The sequence below is a fragment of the Geotrypetes seraphini genome, chromosome 13 (genome assembly GCF_902459505.1).
Source record: "Geotrypetes seraphini chromosome 13, aGeoSer1.1, whole genome shotgun sequence".
NCBI lineage: Eukaryota > Metazoa > Chordata > Amphibia > Gymnophiona > Dermophiidae > Geotrypetes > Geotrypetes seraphini.
The window spans coordinates 82,987,643-83,008,199 of record NC_047096.1 but is presented as its reverse complement, the minus strand read 5'-3'; the positions used below and the strand labels follow the sequence as shown (position 1 = coordinate 83,008,199).

General features: G+C 45.2%; 1 protein-coding gene across 10 annotated transcripts in view; it reads left to right on the top strand.

The window, feature by feature from the left end:
• KANSL1 (KAT8 regulatory NSL complex subunit 1) overlaps nucleotides 1-20,557 on the top strand; it is a 309,838-nt gene that overhangs the window by 186,119 nt on the left and 103,162 nt on the right. For all 10 annotated transcript variants that reach the window (XM_033918391.1, XM_033918392.1, XM_033918393.1 and 7 more), the window contains one exon: nucleotides 10,394-10,576. In XM_033918391.1, coding sequence (XP_033774282.1) covers nucleotides 10,394-10,576 — 183 coding nt within the window. The remainder of the gene's footprint in view (nucleotides 1-10,393; nucleotides 10,577-20,557) is intronic.

The window sequence follows — 20,557 nt, the reverse complement described above, 5'->3', positions numbered from 1 at the left end:
CAATCTCTCCAGAGGTTTGTTGTTCCAAACCCCCCACCATCAGAAAGTCCTCAAGACCGACTCGTCGACTTATGCTTGGGGGGCTCATCTGGACGGCCTCCGCACCCAGGCTTACTGGACCAGCACGGATCGCCAGTGCCACATCAATCTCCTGGAACTCAGGGCATTCTTCAACGCTCTCCAGACCTTTCAACATCTCCTTCGTGACTAGGTTGTCCTCATTTGCACAGACAACCAGGTTGCCATGTACTATGTGAACAAGCAGGGGGGCACGGGATCGGCCTCCCTCTGCCAGGAAGCTCTGAAGGTGTGGGATTGGGCGACTCGCAACAACACCTTCCTCAGAGCGTTCTACATTCAGGGGGCGGACAACGCCTTAGCAGACAGCTTGAGCCATCTAATGCAACCTCACGAGTGGACTCTCAACTCCACACCCCTTCATCACATCTCTCTGTGGGGAACGCCTCAGATAGACCTCTTTGCAGCCCCCCACAACTTCAAACTGCCTCTCTTCTGCTCCAGGATCTACACCCCTCAGCGCCTCGAGGCAGATGCATTCCTCCTGGTCTGGACGAATCACTTTTTATATGCGTTTCCTCCATTTCCTCTCATTCAAAAAACTCTGGTCTAGCTGAAGCCAGACCATGCCACCATGATCCTGATTGCTCAACGGTGGCCCAGACAACCTTGGTACTCCCTTCTACTTCAACTCAGCAGCAGGGAGCCATACCCTCTACCAGTTTTTCCATCTCTGCTTACACAGCATCAGTGATCTCTGCTTCACCCCAACCTGCAGTCCCTACACCTGACAGCCTGGTTCCTCTCAATGTAACCCCCCTACAGTTTTCCCAACCTGTGAGGGATGTCTTGGAAGCTTCAAGGAAGCCTGCTACTAGACAATGCTACCACCAAAAATGGACTAGATTCTCTGTTTAGTGCGTTTCTCATCGTCAGGAGCCTCAACATTCCTCCTTGCCCTCAGTTTTGGACTACCTTTTGCATCTGTCTCAGTCTGGCCTCAAGTCTTCCTCCATACAAATCCACCTCAGTGCAATCGCTGCTTTCCATCAGCCTCTTCAAGGGAAACCTCTGTCTGCTCATCCTGTGGTTTCCAGATTCATGAAAGGTCTTTTCCAAGTCAATCCTCCTCTCAAACCACCTCCAGTGGTTTGAGGCCTCAATGTTGTCCTTTCACAGCTTATGAAACCTCCATTTGAACCTCTTCACAAGGCTCATCGGAAGTATTTCACTTGGAAGGTGGTGTTTCTCATTGGCCTCACTTCCGCCCGACGGGTCAGTGAGCTCCAAGCCTTGGTTACGGACCCCCCTTTTACAGTATTCCATCATGACAAGGTGGTCCTCCGCACCCATCCAAAATTCCTACCGAAAGTTGTCTCAGAATTTCATCTTAACCAATCCATCGTTCTGCCAGTGTTCTTTCCGAAGCCACATTCTCACTCTGGAGAATCTGCTCTTCATACTCTGGACTGTAAGCGTGCTTTGGCTTTCTACCTAGAACGCACCAAACCTCACAGAACTGCTCCTCAACTTTTCATCTCCTTCGACCCGAACAAGTTGGGACATCCCGTTTCTAAGCACACCATCTCCAACTGGATGGCGGCTTGCATCTCGTTCTGCTATGCCCAGCCTAGATTGCCCCTTGACAAAAAAAATCACAGCCCATAAGGTCAGAGCTATGGCAGCTTCTATAGTCTTCCTCAGATCGACACCGATTGAAGAGATTTGTAAAGCTGCCACTTGGTCCTCGGTTCATACCTTCACCTCTTACTATTGCCTGGATACTTTCTCCAGACAGGATGGACAGTTTGGCCAAACAGTATTACAAAATTTATTCTCCTAAGTTGCCAACTCTCCCACCATCCCACTATGGTTAGCTTGGAGGTCACCCATTAGTGAGAATACCTGCCTGCTTGTCCTGGGATAAAGCACAGTTACTTACCGTAACAGTTGTTATCCAGGGACAGCAGGTAGCTATTCTCACGTCCCACCCACCTCCCCTGGGTTGGCTTCTCTGCTAGCTATCTGAACTGAGGAGACGCGCCCTGGTCTGGGCGGGAAGGCACTCGTGCATGCGCGGTGCGGGCAACTCGAAACTTTGAGTTTTCTTCAAACAAGACTGCTTGTGAAGCGTCCGCATCGGGGCTCCGTTGGATCACGTCACCCACTAGTGAGAATAGCTGCCTGCTGTCCCTGGATAACAACTGTTACTGTAAGTAACATTGCTTTATCACCTATCGCTTTCTTCACTTCTTTAATTATCCATGCTGGGTCCTTTGTTCGGTTCTTTTTGCACCCTTCTCTGAATCTGGGGATATACAGATTTTGCGCCTCGCTCACTGTGTCCTTGAATAAAGACCAGGCTTGCTCTACAGTTTGCCATTTCTTCGAGCTGCTCCTAAGTTTTTTCCTTACCATTACCCTCATCGATTTGTAGTTTCCTTTCTTGAAGTTAAAAGTTGTCGCGGTGGTTCTCTTTCCCTTCGGTATTCCTACTTCAACTTTGAACTTGATCATATTGTGATCGCTGTTTCCCAACGGTCCTACTATTTCCACTTGCTTTGGAGGTCCTCTTAGCCCATTTAGGATTAGATCGAGGGTGGCATTCCCTCTTGTCAGTTCTCTTACAAGCTGATCCATAAAGCAGTCCTGTATAGCCTCCAGGAATCCGGACTCCCTAGCGTATTTTGAGTTTCCAAGACTCCAGTCTATCCTGGGATAGTTGAAGTCTCCCATAATAATCGTATTTCCACTTTTGCATTCTCGATTCATCTCGGCTTCCATTTCCTCATCATTAGCTTCGGTTTGCCTAGGTGGACGATAGTACAGGCCCATCTTTATCTCGGGCTGTTTCCTTCCCAGTATTTTAACGCATAGCGATTCCAATTTGTTGGTCGTTGCTGCTGTGTCCACTCTGGTCGACTGTATGCTTTCTTTAATGTATAGGGCTATTCCTTCTCCTTTCTGACCTGACCTGTCTTCACGATAGAGTTTGTACCCCGGCAGTGCTATGTCCCATTTGTTTTCTTCATTCCACCATGTTTCGGAGACCCCAATGATGTATTAAAAAGTTTACACTGGTTACCAATTGAACAAAGGATTCATTTAAAAATATTATTTCTGGTGCATCAAACTCTGCACTGGATGGTGCCATATTGGTACCAGTGTCTCTGAGAGATATATAGACCTGGTAAAGTCTTACAATCAGTTAGTAGTAGTATGAAATTAATATGTCAACCATTTACAGATATAAACTATATCTACAGGAATGAAAATGTTTATGATCACTGGGATGTCATTATAGAAGAAGTTATCTGGTCAAATAAGATATGTGCAGAATACTCCACTTTTTAAAAATTGCTTAAGGCAAAGTTATTTGTTGACGCCTACTTCTAATATGGCATGATACTTTCTTTGAAGCTGTCTTATTCCCTAACTTAAAGCAGATGATTATTCTTTAAAGTAATGCAAATGGCACTTTCTGTGTCGCTTGCTATAGGTGCGGTGATCTTGGATTGTTATGTTTTAGTGTATGTGTATTTTTATGTATGTAATCTTGGAAACTGCTGAGATTTTTGGCGGTATAGAAACTTTTTAAATAAATAATAAAATAAACCCCTATTTGTTTGTGTCTGTATATAATTTATTTAAAATTGAATTCATGCTGTAAACTGCAGTGGTTTTGATGGGATCAAAATGGTGTGTGACAAGATGACCTAATCCTGTTTTGGCCATTAGAGAATTCTAGAGTGAATCCACCCTAGGGTATTGAAAGAACTAAAGGAGGAAATAGCGGAACTACTACAGCAGGTTTGTAATTTATCCCTGAAAACAGGTTTGATCCCTGAGGATTGGAAGATAGATAATGTTACGCCCATCTTTTAAAAAGGATCGAGAGGTAACCCGGGGAACTACAGACCGGTAAGTCTGACTTTGGTTCCGGGGAAGATGGCGGAAGCGCTGATAAAAGACAGCATCGATGAGCATCTAGAAAGGAATAAACTGATGAAAACAAGCCAACATGGCTTCTGCAAGGGACGATCGTGCCTAACGAACTTATTGCACTTCTTTGAAGGAATTAACAAACAAATGAACAAAGACAATAGACATCATATACTTAGATTTTCAAAAAGCCTTTGACAAGGTACCCCCATGAATGCCTACTACGGAAACTGAAGAACCATGGGGTGGAAGGAGACGTACATAGATGGATCAAAAATTGGTTGGCGGGAAGAAAGCAAAGGGTAGGAGTGAAGGGCCACTATTCGGACTGGAGGAGGGTCACGAGTCGGGTTCCACAGGGTGGGTGCTTGGACCGCTGCTGTTCAATGTATTTATAAATTATCTAGAAACAGGGATGAAGTGCGAAGTTATAAAATTTGCAGACGACACCAAACTATTTAGTGGAATTAGGACTAAAGAGGACTGCGAAGATTTACAAAAGGACCTGAACAAACTGGGAGAGTGGGCGAATAAATGGCAGATGAACTTTAATGTGGAGAAATGTAAAGTCTTGTATGTAGGAAACAGAAACCCGATGTACAGCTATACGATGGGAGGGCTGGTAATGGGTGAAAGTAGCCTAGAGAAGGACTTGTGGGTACTGATGGACAAAACAAGCCGTTGGCACAGTGCGCAGTGGCCTCTAAGAAGGCGAACAGAATGCTAGGTATTATCAAGAAAGGTATTACAACCAGAACGAAGGAAGATATCCTGCCATTGTATCGTGCGATGGTGCGCCCGCATCTGGAGTACTGCAGCCAATATTGGTCGCCGTACCTTAAGAAGGATATGGCGATACTCGAGAGGGTACAGAAAAGAGCGACGAGATTGATAAAAGGTATGGAAAACCTTTCATATGCTGAAAGATTAGAGAAACTGGGGCTCTTTTCTTTAGAGAAGCGGAGGCTTAGAGGGGACATGATAGAGACTTACAAGATCTTGAAGGGCATAGAGAAAGTGGAGAGGGACAGATTCTTCAAACTTTTGAATACTACAAGAACGAGAGGGCATTTGGAAAAATTAAGAGGGGACAGATTCAGAATCAATGCTAGGAAGTTCTTCACCCAAAGGGTGGTGGACACCTGGAATGCGTTTCCAGAGGGTGTGATAGGTCAGAGTACGGTATTGGGGTTCAAGAAGGGATTAGATGATTTCCTGAAGGAAAAGGTGATAGAGGGGTATAGATAGAGGATTACTATACAGGTCCTGGACCTGATGGGCTGTCGCGTGAGCAGACTGCTGGGCATGATGAACCCCTGGTCTGACCCAGCAGAAGCACTGCTTATGTTCTTACCAAAGGTTGTCAATTGTGCTTCCAGTATTTTTCCAAAGCCTCATTCTCATCCTTGAGAGATGGCTCTTCATTCTTGGGACTGCAAACGAGCATTAGCTTATTATTTTCAAAGGACTAAACCATATAGTCCTTCTCACCAACATTTAGTCTCCTTTGATCCTAACAAGTTGGGGTATCCTATTTCCAAGAGAATGATATCCAACTGGTTGGCTGCATGTGTTCTGTTATGCTCAGGCTGGGCTGTAACAGCCCATGAAGTTCGAGCAATGGCAGTTTAAGTAGCTTTTCTCCGTTCCACTCCTACGGAAGAAATCTGCAAGGCTGCCACTTGGTCCTTGGTTCATACATTCACCTCACGTTATTGTCTGGAATCTGGCGCTTCGGCCATTCAGTATTACAGAATTTATTTTCCTAAAAATAAAAAGTAATAAAGGCTAACACTCCCACCATCCCATTCTGATTAGCTTGGAGGTCACCCACATGTGAGAATATGCTGCCTACTTGTCCTGAAATAAAGCACAATTACTTACTGTAACAGGTGTTATCCAGGGACAGCAGGCAGATATTCTCACAACCCACCCACTTCCCTTGGTTGGCTTCTTAGCTGGCTATCTGAACTGAGGAGCCACATGCCTACGTTGGGTGGGAAGGCACTCGTGTATGTGCGGTGCGGTCGGGTGAACCTTCCGGGGCTCCGTGTATGATGTCACCCACATGTGAGAATATCTGCCTGCTGTCCCTGGTAAGTAACTCTGCTTTTCTGGAATAACCATGCTTTTTTTATCATCCCTCCAAACCGGCACAGACAGATGGGTTTACGCTCCTCTTCCAGCAGGTAGAGACTAAGAACATACTGAATTCTAACAGTACAAGTGGGCTGCACAGTTTCTCATAGAATCAGTCTGTTCTCAGCTTCCAGCAAGTGGAGGTGATAAGACTCTGCCTTTTTGTCCTTGGTCAGGGTCTGTTGCAAGAGATAGGCAGTGGCCTTTTTTCTGCTTTTTTTCTTGTCAGACAGAGCAGGGGGCTCCTAAACTAAACCTTAAATTTATAGAATGGGTCATCTTCATATAATAAAGCTCGACTCAGTTTACAATAAATTAAAAAATTGAAAAAGAAAAAAAAATAAGCATAAAGTTATAATTTTGAGAATAACCACATTAAGTTTTTGCAGAAGGATTGAAGTGAACCTAATTCTCTTAACCTTAGGGGAATGTCGTTCCATATTTCCATTAATTTATATGGATATGATTTCCCTAGTTTACCAATAGAAGCAATGTCTTTGAGAGAAGGAAAAGACAGTTTGAGTTTTTGCATAGTCCTAACTAGACCCAGTCTTTGAGAGTTCCAGGAGAGAGAAACAAGTAGGGAACATATGCCAAATAGAATCTTAAAAGTTAAGCAGGCACATTTAAAGTGCATCCTAGAAAATATTGGAAGCAAATGAAGTTTAAACAGCAGCGGAGATGCATACTCAAATTTGCCTTACTAAAATCAACCTGGCCGCGGTGTTCTGAATCAGCTGAAGTCTCTGCAGGATCTTCTTGGATAAACTTAGATTGAATTACAGTAGTTTAACTGTGAAAGAATAATGCGAGTAGATTGACAAGAACAGAGAAATACTGCTGTTGAAAAACAGGACCTGATTTTCCTCAGCTTGTGAAAGGCTGAACAAACATTTTTTTACTAGAGAACTAATTTGTTTATTGAATGAGAGGGATGAGTCTATGATGACACCCAAGATCTTAGAGGAAAACTCAATCTGTAGAGATGCCCCTGATGGCAATGGAACAGTAGAGGGGAGATGATCCAGTTTTGACCAAGCCATTGAAGTTTAGTTTTGGCTTCATTTAATTTCATTTGCACAGAGAGGGTGGTGGATGCCTGGAATGCCCTCCCGAGGGAAGTGGTGGAGAGGAAAACGGTGATGAAATTTTTAAAAAGTGGGATAAAAATAGAAGGATCTCTAATTAGAAAATCAAGGATGTAAATTAAAGAACTAAGGCCGGTATTGGACAGAACTGCACGTCTGTGTCCCATATGTGGTGATTCGGTGTAGGATTGGGTGGGGTGGGCATTATAAGAGCCTTACTGGGTCAGACCAATGGTCTATCAAGCCCAGTAGCCGGTTCTCACAGTGGCCTATCCAGTTCACTCGTACCTGACCAATATTCTATGCTACCAGGTCACTAGTACCTGGCAATATTCCATGCTACCGATACAGGGCAAGCAGTGGCTTCCCCATGTAACATGGAACATGAGGATGTTACTGGCCAGACTTTACGATAGATATCCTGTAAACACCGGGATGGTTGGATAGGTTGGAGTGAGCTTGGACGGCAACTTCAGCATTTGGGTCTAGGACAATATCAGACTTTAGAGTCTACGGCCCAGAAATATCAAAGAGACAAGTTAATCTAATCATGTATTTTTTTAATGGGTATAACTTATGGGTAGACAGGATAGACTGTTCAGGTCTTTATCTGCCGTCATTTACTATGTTACCGCATGCCGAAGTGTGTGAGGGGGGGAGGAGGGTGGTTCGGGCCACACCTCCGGGTCCTCTAGGGCTGGGGAGCCAAGTTGGGTCCAGGAAATGAGAAACAAAATCCCGCCTACTGTCAGCTTATGGTGATGGTGCGAAATGCAAGCGCACTGAGTCTTTACAGTCCTCATCAGAGGGCCTTCAGGACACAGTCTCTGCTCAGGTGTATTCCACACCGGATGGTCACTTCGGCAAAGCAGAGTTACGAAATTTATTCTCTTAATGGCTAACTCTCCATACCATTGTAGTAAGCTAGAGTCCCACATTCGAGAATATGCTGCCTGCTTGTTCTAGGACAGTGGTAGTCAAAAGAGCCAAAATCAGCAGTACAACAATTAAGGTTTTTTGGTTTTTTTGCAAGCCATTCCCCTTGCCCGCTTGCGCTACGACAGCTACGTCAACTCGACTGACACCCCGCTCGCCCGCATGTAGTCAAAATCGATTTGTGGCAAAGCCTAGAGAATGACACGGGGGAAAAAAATTGTCTCGGTCCCCATCCCCGCAAACCACCTGATCCCATCCCACACAAGCCCTCGAATAGTTTTTATACTGAATTTATTATATTAAAGTATAAAAAGAAACAATATTTTGTACAATTGTCAGTTTATAAATCAGTGTCTTCTCCCCACTCTCTCTTCCCAATTTCTCATCAGCATCCTCAGCCCACTTTCTCTCCACTTCCCTTCAGCACATGCCAATAAAAACAAGCAAGCAATTTTATATCATTTTCATTCTATTCATTCATAGAAATTAAAGTCTAAATATGCCAGTCACATAACAAAATGATAATGATTTTACAAAAATAATTACCTGCACAGGTCAAGCCTGCAAGGATTACTAGATGTCTTTCAGGCAGCTCCCCTCCTTCCCTCCCCTTTACCATTTATGGGCCAAGTCAAAAAATGATCTACCCAACAATAAAATTTGTGGACGATTACACAAAGCACCCCCCCCCCCCCCCCAAACTGTGACACAGAGAAAATGTTAATTTATTATTGTATTCGGAGTTTTTTTTTTCAGAGGTCAAGGGCAGATGTGACTTTAAATATGCAATGTGAACCTCAGTAACAACCATACCAAAATAGATCAAATATACCCCCTTCCCCTTTTTACTAACCTCGACGTTTTTTAGCGGCAGGGAGCTGCGCTGAATGCCCTACCGCTGCTCTCTGATGCTCATAGGCTTCCCTGCGCTAAAAAATGTTATTGCGGTTTAGTAAAAGGGGGGCCATAGTGCAAAATATAGATAGCAGATATCAATTCTCAAAATGGACACATTTTGATCACTAAATGAAAATAAAATAATTTTACCTACCTTTGATTGATAATTTCATCAGTCTCTGCACTTTATTCTTCTGACTGTGCATCCAATATTTCTTCCTTCTTTCAGCCTCCTGTATGCTTCCCCTCCTCCAGACCTCATTCCCTCCCCCAACTTTTTCTTTCTCTCTCCATGCCCCCTTTCTGTCTGCCTCCCTTCTCCCTTCTTTCTTTCTGTCTCCCTGTCCCCACTTTCTTTCTTTCTTTCTTTCTCCCTGCCCTTCCCCAAACCACCGCCATTGGGGAACATGCTGCCACCACCGCTGGGAATAGGCGGCCATTGCCGCCATCAGGGAACAGGCCACCGCCAAGTTCTGAGCTCTTCCTGCTTCCCTTCCCCACGGGGTCGACCAACTCTCGCCACCCAATGTCAATTCTAACATCGGAGATGAAGTTCCAGGCCAGCGATTGGCTGGCCCAGAACGTCCTCTCCGATATCAGAATTGACGTCGGGTGGCGAGAGTTGGTTGGCCCCGTGGGGAAGGGAAGCAGGTAGAGCTCAGAACTCAGCGTCAGCCTGTTCCCTGATGGCGGCGGTGGCAGCCTATTCCCCCTATGGTGGCGGTGGCAGCCTGTTCCCCAATGGCAGTGGCTTGGGGCAGGGCAGTGAGAAGGGAACGGAAGCAGGTTGGGCACCCCTGCTCTAGATGAGCCATGAGCCGCACTCAAGTGGCTAAAGAGCCGCATACGGCTTGCAAGCCGCAGTTTGCCGACCACTGTTCTAGGATAAAGCACAGCTACTTATCGTAATAGGTGTTATCCGGAGACAGCAGGTAGATATTCTCACACCCACCCACTTCCCCTGGTTGGCTTCTTAGCTTGTTTATGGAACTGAGGTACCTCGAGTCTCTTTGGGTGGGAAGGCAATCGCGCATGCACGGTGCGGATAGTCGCAAGCACTTAAAAAATTTAAAGTGACAGTTCACTTTCCAGACTGTCCGTACCGGGGCTCTGTGTATGACATCATCCATTTGTGAGAACATCTGCTTGCTGTCTCTGGATAACACCTGTTTTGGTAAGTAACTATGCTTTTTGTCCGTGGCCCACCTTCTTTCCCCTCATTCTATGACCTGAAACTAAGGTCATAACAGTGTACAATGTTAAAATTTTAAGCTCTCTGGGCAGGAGCCTGCATGCTGGTTTGGTTTATCAAGGCACAGTGCTGCTGCATAAAGGTTTTTGTACTCACTTTGCACCCCTCATGTCTCTGACAGATGTTCCTGCAAGCCTCCCCTTCCAGGGCACACTGAAGTCTCAGTGGCAGAACAGACCATTTGAGAAGCTCAAGCCTCCCAAAAAGCTGTCGCTGAAACACAAAGAGCTGGCACCATGTTCCATTTTCAACACAACGCACAAGGACCGGCACAACCTGGTCAGCACCCTCCTTTCCAAAACCAGTAAGTGCCAGTCTCCTGTTCATGCAGTGAGTTATTGAGCTAATGCTTCCCATAGTGCCTTATGGTGATATTCTATCTGGCTAGTGAATTCTTAATCTTATAGCAGTCTGCCTTTGGAGTATGTATGTGTAGGTTTTACTAGTGATTAGTCTTCATCAACAAAGAGAGTGGCTGCAGCCTGGGTTGGTTTCTGTTTTGTCTTTAGCTTACTGCAGTGATTTGTATAATAGTTAAGATTTTGGACAGTTTGTTATGGCATTGGGGATCATGCTGCTGATACATTGTGTTCAGGTCTTGGAGATAGTATTACAGATTATCTTAAAAAGGCTTTCTATTCAGCTGCTTTGCAGAAGGTGTGTGTATGTGTGTGTCGGGGGGTAATTGTTGGGGTCGTTCTATTTTCTCTGGAGGGGAGAGCCTAATGCACTTAATACAGTGACATAAAGTGGCGTCCTGGAAATAGTTCTCAAGTGAGTTACATCCTACCGTTAGCCATAGGATAATACTTCAGTACATTAGAACATAAGAATAGTCATACTGGGTCTGACCAATGGTCCATCTAGTCCAGTATCATGTTTCCAACAGTGGCCAATTCAGGGTACAAATACCTGACAGAAATTCAAATAGTAGCAAGATTCCATGCTACTGATCCCCAGCCAAGCAGTAGCTACCCCCATGTCTGTCTCAACAGCAGACTATTGACCTTTTTTTCCTCCAGGAACTTGTCCATGTACTTATGTACTAGAAAGTAGAGATGGAGAGCATTAAACTGAGCTTTGACATATAGGATGGTACCGTATATATTCAAATATAAACCGTGGTGATCTTTATCTTCACCCCCAAAAAGGGGAAAAAAGGTTGATTCTAATATGAACTGAATTTGTGGCAGTCATTTTAATTAATGAGACTGTACAGGGCATGAGCATAGGAGGATCATTCTTGCCCTGGCTTACCACTGGACCAGAATGGCTTAAGGTAGGCCCAGGGAGAGGCTGCAATGAGTCTCAATGCGTGGATGAGGCGATAGTTCAGGGAGGAGAGTTTTAGATTTGTTAGGAACTGGGTGACATTCTGGGGAAGGGGAAGCCTATTCCACAAAGATGGGCTCCATCTTAACCAGGGTGGAACTAGGCTGCTGGTGTCAACATTTAAAAAGGAGATAGAACAGATTTTAAACTAGAAATTTGTGGGAAGACAGACAGTCGCTCAAAAGAGCATGGCTCTGGACAAGGTATCTTTAAAAGATATCATAAAGGAAAGACAGAGCATCCCGATAGTGAGATTGCAAGACAGGACACTGTAGTACAGGTTTTCTTAAATACAGAGCAGGTTGATTTTAAAGATTGCAAATTATCTATGCCAACTGCTGAGCAAATTGTAAATAGATATGACAAACACTGTTTTAAATAATTGTATGCAGAAACCTAAGTAACAAAATGAGATGGTTGGAATATATTTATTTATTCCATCTATATGTCACACATACCTATACAAGCTCTTGGCGACATAACAGAAGAAGGAGTTAGAAGAGGTTAGGGAGGGCAGGAAGATACAGGAGGAGAAGAGGATACAAGTGATTAGGTGTCAAATAGATGAGTTTTTAGTTTCTTCTGGAATTTGGTGTGGTTAGGTTCCGTCCTGAAAATTTCAGTAAGGTCATTCCAAGTTTTTACACCTAGAAAGGTAAGCATGGAGTGGAAAACGTTTGTATTGCAAATTTTTTGTACCTGACCATAACCCAAGGAATAGCAATATTCTATGCTACCGATCCAGGGCAAGCAGTGGCTTCCCCCATGTCTTTCTCAGTAACAGACTACGGACTTTTCCTCCAGGAACTTGTCCAAACCTTTCTTAAGAGAAGCTGGTCGTGTAGTCAGGAAAGCAAAGATGCAAATGGAAGAAAAAAATAGCTGACACGGTGAAATGGGGAGACAAGACATTTTTTTGGATATATTAGTGATAGGAAGAAGTGCAAAAGTGGCATTGTGAAACTCAAAAGTGAAGGGAAGAAATATGTAGAAGCTGATAAAAGGCCAAAATGCTTAACAGATATTTCTGTTCAGTGTTCATGGTTGAAGCGCCGGGAGTGGGACTGCAGAAGACAAGCGTGAATAGGGATGGAGGAGTAATAGATCCTGATCGATTTTCAGAGGGTTGTGTTCGTGAGGAGCTAGCTAAAATAAAGACAGACAAAACAATGGGGCTGGATGGTATACATCCTAGGGTGCTGAAGGAACTTATGGAAATTCTGGTAGCTCCATTGACTGCCCTTTTTAACGAGTCTCTAGAGTCAGGAGTTATACCGGAGGACTAGAGAAAGGGTATATGTGGTCCCTCTCCACAAATGTGGAAGTAAGGAAGAAGTAGGGAATTACAGGCCGGTAAGTCTGACTTCTGTGTTAAGCAAATTAATGGAAACGCGTTTAAAACAGAGAATGGTGAAGTTTCTGGAATCCTGTGGATTACAAGACCAGAGGCAACATAGATTCCCTAGAGGTAGGTCTTGTCAGACAAACCTGATTAATTTCTTTGACTAGATGACCAGAGAATTTGATAGAGGGAGTGTGCTAGATGTGGTGTATTTAGATTTTAGCAAAGCCTTTGACAGTGTTCCACACAGACGTCTAATAAATAAACTGAATGCCCTTGGGATGGGTCCAAAAGTGACGGGCTAGATCAAGAACTTGTTGAATGGAAGGTGACGGAGGGTAATGATCAATGGAGATGTTACCAGTGGTGTGCCTCAAGGTTCTGTTCTTGGGGCCTGTTCTTTTTAACATTTTTGTAAGCGATATTGCTGAAGGGCTGTCAGGTAAGATTTGCCTCTTTGCAGATGATACCAAAATCTGCAATAGAGTTGACATCCCTGATGGTGTGAATAATATGAAGAAAGACCTAGTGAAGCTTGAAGAATGGTCTGAAATTTGTCAGCTAAAATTTAATGGTAAGAAATGCAAGGTCATGCATTTGGGCTGCATAAACTCGAGGAAACATTACAGTTTAGGGGGGTGAAGAACTTATGTGCACGACAGAAGAGCAGGACTTGGGTGTGATTGTATGTGATGATCTTAAGGTGGCCAAACAGGTTGAAAAGGTTACGGCGAAAGCTAGAAGGATGCTAGGTTGCATAGGGAGAAGTATGGCCAGTAGGAAAAAGGAGGTATTGATGCCTCTGTATAAGACTCTGGTGAGACCTCATTTTAGAATATTGTGTACAATTCAGGAGGCCGCACTTTCAAAAAGATTTAAAAAGGATGGAGTTGGTCCAGAGGAAGGCTACCAAAATGGTATGTGATCTTCATCATAAGACATATGGGGACAGACTTAAAGAACTCAATCTGTATACTTTGGAGGAAAGGCGGAAGGGGGGAGATATGATAGAGATGTTTAAATACCTACATAATGTAAATGCGCATGAGTCAAGTCTCTTTATTATGAAAGGAAACTGGAATGAGAGGGCATAGGATGAAGTTAAGAACATAAGCACTGCCTCTGCCGGGTCAGACCAGGGGTCCATCGTGCCCGGCAGTCCGCTCCTGCGGCGGCCCCCCAGGTCCATGACCTGTAAGTGTTCCCTACCTAACCTAAAATGTCCATACCCTGTTCGCTCAATGTCCTGTCTTATCACCTATCCGGGAAGCGCGTTCCAGGTGTCTACCACCCATTGAGTGAAGAAGAACTTCCTTGCATTCGTTATGAATCTGTCTCCTCTCAGTTTTTCTGAATGACCTCTTGTTTTTGTTGTCCCCGCTAGTCTAAAGAATCTGTCCCTCTCCACCTTCTCTATGCCTTTCATGATTTTATAAGTCGCTATCATGTCCCCTCTCAGTCTCCGCTTTTCCAGGGTAAAGAGTCCCAGCCTGTCCAACCGTTCGGCATATGAAAGGTTCTCCATGTCCTTTATCATCCTCGTTGCTCTCCTCTGGACCCTCTCGAGTATTGCCATGTCCTTCTTGAGGTATGGTGACCAGTATTGGACACAGTATTCCAGATGTGGGCGCACCATCGCTCGATACAGTGGCAGGATAACTTCCTTCGTTCTGGTAGTGATACCTTTTTTGATAATGCCCAACATTCTGCTCGCTTTTTTTGAGGCCGCTGCACATTGCGCCGCCGGTTCATTGTGTTATCCACCAATACCCCCAGATCTTTTTCTTGGCTGCCTTCCCCGAGTATCCTCCCTCCCATCATATAGCTGTACATGGAGTTCCCCTTCCCTATGTGCAAGACCTTACATTTCTCCACATTGAAGCACATCTGCCATTTTTTTGCCCACTCACTCAGTTTCTTCAGGTCGCTCTGCAGTTCTATGCATTCTTCAACAGTTTTGACCCTGCTGGAGAGTTTTGTGTCATCCGCGAACTTGATAACTTCGCACTTCGTCCCTGTTTCCAGGTCATTAATAAATATATTGAACAGCAGTGGTCCCAGCACTGACCCTTGCGGAACACCACTTGTGACCCCTATCCAGTCAGAGTAGTGCCCCTTTACTCCTACCCTCTGCTTCCTGTCCACCAGCCAATTTTTGATCCATCTGTGCACGTCCCCTTCCACCCCGTGACTCCACAGTTTCTTCAGTAGGCGTTCATGGGGCACCTTGTCGAAGGCTTTTTGGAAATTTAGATATACGATGTCTACGGGATCACCTTGATCCAATTGTTTACTTATCCCCTCAAAGAAATGCAGTAGATTTGTCTGGCATGATTGGCCTTTACAGAAACCATGCTGGCTTGATCTCATCAGATTATTTTTTTCTATATGCTTATTGATACCTTCCCTGATCAGTGATTCGGCCATCTTCCCCCGAACTGAGGTTAAGCTCACCGGTCTGTAGTTTCCCAGGTCGCCTCTCGATCCTTTTTTGAAGATCGTGTGACATTCGCTATCTTCCAGTCCTCCGGGATTACCCCTGTTCTCAAGGACAGGTTGCAAATATGCCGCAGTAACTCTGCTGTTTCATCTCTGAGCTCTTTCAGTATTCTCGGGTGGATCCCGTCTGGGCCCGGAGCTTTGTCAGTTTTTAATCTATCTGCCTGATGAACGTCTTCGAGGCTTACCTCCATGCATGATAATTTTCCCTCTTGATCTCCCCTGAAGATTCCCAGCAATCTTCCCCCTCAGTACCCTCACTGGATACTGTTTCCCGAACCGTCGATACCAGGTCGACTGTCGGCTTTCCCCTTCTACTTAGTTTAAAGCTTGCTCTATCGCTCTTCTGACGTTATTTGCTAGTTGTCTAGTTCCCGCCGTGCTCAGGTGTAGACTATCCTTCGTGAAAAGCTTGTTCTTGCCCCAGAACGTTGTCCAATTCCTCACGAAGAGAAAACCCTCTTCCTCACACCATCTTCTCATCCATGCATTAATTGATTGTAGCTCCGTCTGCCTCTTCGTTTCTGCCCTCGGTACTGGCAGGGTCTCTGAGAAGGCTAGCCTCTGGGTCCTCATCTTCAGTTTCCTTCCTAAGATCTTGAACTGTTCAGGTCAGTGCATTCTTGCATGTAGTCTCTCCTGGTGACATTGTTCGTCCCGACATGGACTATCACTGCTGTCTCTTCCGTCTCTGCTCCTTCCAGGATTCTTTCAATCTTAGTCAACGATGTCCCTTCGTTCTTGCTCCTGGAGACAGGTCACTAGCCGATCCTCTCTCCCTCCTAGCTATGTGACTGTCATCGTGCCTCAGGATTGAGTCTCCCACCAGGATATGCAGATTTCCCTTCTTTCAGCCTCCGTTTCGGTCGCAGGTCCTGTGTCCTTGGTGTTCTTCGTTCTTCCAGCAAGGTTCCTCCGTGGGATATCCTCTACCTTGGTGTCAGATGTTTCTTGTCCTCTGCTCTGTGTGTACTTCCATCATTTCCATGCTCCTGTTCTTCCACTCTCCTGTAGGCTCTGGAGTAATCTAAGGAAATACTTTTTTACAGAAAGGGTGGTAGATGCATGGAACAGTCTCTCAGAAGAGGTGGTGGAGACAGAGACTGTGTCTGAATTCAAAAGGGCCTGGGATAGACACGTGGGATCTCTTGGAGAAAGGAAGAGATAATGGTTACTGCAGATGGGCAGACTAGTTGGGTCATTTGGCCTTTATCTGCCATTATGGCTGATCTTCGGGTTGAAGAAGTTCAATGACATAACTCCCTCCTACCGACTCCTGCATTGGCTGCCGATTGAGGCTCGTGTGAGGTTTAAGTTCGGCTGCTTTTGCTTCAAGCAACCAAATACATAACTGACCTATTCTCCTTTTAAACCAATAGACATAAAAGAAGCTCAAACTTGAATTTTGTGTCGTCGTCCCCCCCTCCAGTTAGAGGATGTAAATTCAAAATTTATCACCAACATCTTTTATCAAGCAGCATTATGGGGCAACAATCTGAAACAATTACTTACGCTTGCCAATACAAATAGGGAATTTAGGAGACAACTGAAAACACATCTGTTCCTAAAGTACATAGGAAACTGATTCGCACAATCTCTCTCAATACCAGATCTCTAGAACTGCTAAACAATAGATACTAAGTATGTCAATTCTACTCAATTTGTAACTTTTTTATAATCATTGTAAACCGCATAGAACTTCACGGTCCTGCGGTATATAAACCATTATTATTATTATCATGTTTCTATATGGATACAGCAATAAAGCAAAAAATCTAAAAACAAATGTAATAATGTTATCAAAACAAAGATCACCACATATTGAAAACATGATAAAAAACAAGGATTGCAAAGATGGAAATATGGAGTACCCAAATGATACTCTATGCATTGCATTACATGTCCCGTATGGATAACAACAATAATACATAAGGATGTAAAAACAAATGTAATGATAACTTCCCTAGCAACAGCAGCAGATGAATCCAGAGACCAATGGGATAACCCACATCTACCAGCAGGCGGAGATAGAGAAACTGATTAACAGGTGGTCCTATTGGCTGGCACACCTCCTGTTTATCCTGTATTCTCTATCTCCCAGCAGGAAAAGGTCGCTATTCAACTAGCTCCTGAATTCTGGCTGTGACTGCCATTCTGTTTCTCCTGTTAAGGTTTCTCTTCAGTGAGCTGGCAGTGCTATTTCTCCTGTTGAGATTTTCTCTTCAGTGAGACAGGGGTGTCTGGCTGAACGGTGCCGGCTTTAGGGGTTACACCTGGGCCCCCCCAGGTCCCTGCCTCACCCTCCCTCCATTGCTAGAGGGTCTGACTGGGTCTCAATTTTTTTCTTCTTTCCCTTCTCTGTTTAAAAAAAAAAAAAGAGAGACCACAGTTGCTGCATTCTGCTGTTACTGCTGATCAACCAGCTTTAACTGGCTTCAACAGACCCTAACAACAAGCTTGTGAGTATGTCTGGCTTTTTACTGTCGGTTGAACTTCAGGTTCTGTTTGGGAGTCTTAGTAATGTGGGTTCGGTCAACGTATGTTTAAGGAATGGATATTTTATTGAGGCTAAATTTTATGACTGGAAATCCGTGGAGGGAGCCGGGACTTTCCGCCCTTTGCATGCACGCGCTTAGTTTCCTTGTTGGTTACAGCGCGGCAGTAGCGGTGCGATTTCATGCTCGCACTTGTTCTCATTGTTGGGTTTCAGTGTAGCAGTAGTAGTCCTGTTTATTCTGAGGCTCTCTTTCATCGGTGTTTGTTACGGCCATGTGCAGCTGATTGTGCAGGTGTCAGTTTATAGCAGCGCGCATGAGATGGGACATGTTTTTTTTCCGGCTCTGTGGGCCATTCATCTGGTTATTCCCTGAGTCTGATTTTCTTTCTATGCAAGCCGCAGCAGGGTAAATTTTGCGGGGCTTGAATCCGACTATGTTTCTAGGAGTGTTGATGCAGCGGCCACATGTCAGCGATAATCAGGCGTGCGCTTGAGTCTCCGGCGATGGCGGGAGAGCTGCAGCGTTCCGGTAGTTTGTTTCCAGCTGACTTTGGTCAGGGTATGCCGGGGCTTCTCTCCTTTCCGGTTCAGACAAGTTGTATGTGTTTCACCAGCTTTGGGACAAGCTTGGGCAGATTTATATGTCTATGTCTGTGTTCCTGTTGTACTCCCTTGAAGGAAGCTGCTTGTTTAATCGGACTCTGGGCACTCAAGGGGTTTACCAGAGAGACTCTGACCTGTGCTAGGTCACCCAGTCTCGGTTTGTCTCCGGACTGGGGCGACATACGGCAGCTCACGGCACGGTGAGATCAGCAGTAAGATAGTGCCCTGTACTTCACACAGGTATCTCATTGTCTCTCTGGGGGTCTCTGCAGATTGAGCCTTTGTCTGTTGGTAACTGTCCTTATTTGGGCCTCTTTGCTGAGCTGCATGTGTCTAGTAGTGGCACAGGATATATATGCCTAAAAGTAGTACAAACGGTTTCCAATTTCGGGCTGTCTCTATGGGCATAATGACACTGCACATCTTCCTGCGGCCAGGACTCTTTCTCTATTTCTGAGGGGGCCTGGACTTCAGATTTCCATGCTTATCACACTGGTTTCTCCTGTCGCCATTTTCTCATGGCACATGCTAGACGGGCCCCCCGACCAGACAGGAAGGGCTGTACAGCTCCGTTTAAAACCAGTGAGCCAGTTACCTATTCTATCAACCCACGGAGGATCACGCGCTATGTGGCTGTTAGCCTCATCCCTGAAGCTCTCATTAGCGATGTGAGCGTTGTCTGATACCTGTAAGGATGCTGTTGTTTTCCACGGGGCGATAGATGCAGCATCTTGATTGAGTCTAGTACGTATTCACTTTTAAGGACATATGTATTTCGCTCATGTTGCATGGGGTTAGTACTGTTTTCATGGTTCCAGTACAGTGGTGCCTCGCATAACGGCCGCCTCGCACAGCGAACGCTGCGCACAACGAACTTCTTGTCTTGATCCGTACAACGGACTTCGTTTCACACAACGAAGTCGCCCGAGCTGCATCGCTATAACTGGCGCTACATATTTTAAACCTCCCCCCGCCGCCACCGCATATTTTTAAACCTCCCCCGCCGCCACCCGCATATGTTTAAACCTCCCCCCGCCGCCACCGCTATATGTTTTTAAACACCCTCCGCCGCCACCGCTTATGTTTAAACCCTCCCCCCCGCCGCCACCGCATATGTTTAAACCTCCCCCCGCCGCCACCGCATATGTTTAAACCTCCCCCCCGCCGCCTGGGCCTGCGCTGATCTCTGAATGGCTGCAGTCAGTTCTCGCGGGACTCACAAGAACTAACTGCAGTCAGCTCTCGCGGACTCACAAGAACTACTGCAGCCATTCGGAGATCGGCATGGGCCCACACAGGCGTGCAGAGGAATTGCTCCTGATCTCTGCGCTTCTTGGCCTGTACGCCACTGGCTGGGAAAGATGGGAGGAATTAAAAAAGGTACTGGGGAGTATCGTGGGGGGTGATTATAATACACAGCAAGGATCAACAAAACCCCTGTCTCCCCCTCCCCTTCACATATATCCCCTCTATATCATGCTAACAGCTCTAACAAGGTAAATTTATCTTTTTTTATGTCATCTTAGCATATTTTATGCTACAGAAACGAATTATTTTTTTTTACATGTATTGTTATGGGAAAATGCGTTTCACATAACGAACTTTTCGCATAACAAACTTGCTCCTGGAACGAATTAAGTTCGTTGTGTGAGGCACCACGTATATTCCTCTTTACGTTGTGAAACTTGATTTTTCCTAGGAGAATCTTCTTGCAGATCCTATAGTCTCATCCTGCCATTCCCTGACCTTCTGCACTTCATTCTGAGGGGATCTTGATTTCTTCCAGTGACTCTTCAGGCTTTCTCATGAGGGAGAAGACGCTATAATGTCAGGTCAGGGGGCTGTGAAGATTTTTCAGGATGCTTGCATCTTTGCATCCTCCTCAGGTTTCCAGTTCGTTCTTGGAGTCTCTTTGTTCTGTGTTTCCCTTTTCAGTGTTACTGGTCCTCAGGACAGTTCTTTTAGTTCTTCGGGAACTAAGGGACGTTGTTCCACTTACTGCATGGTGCCCG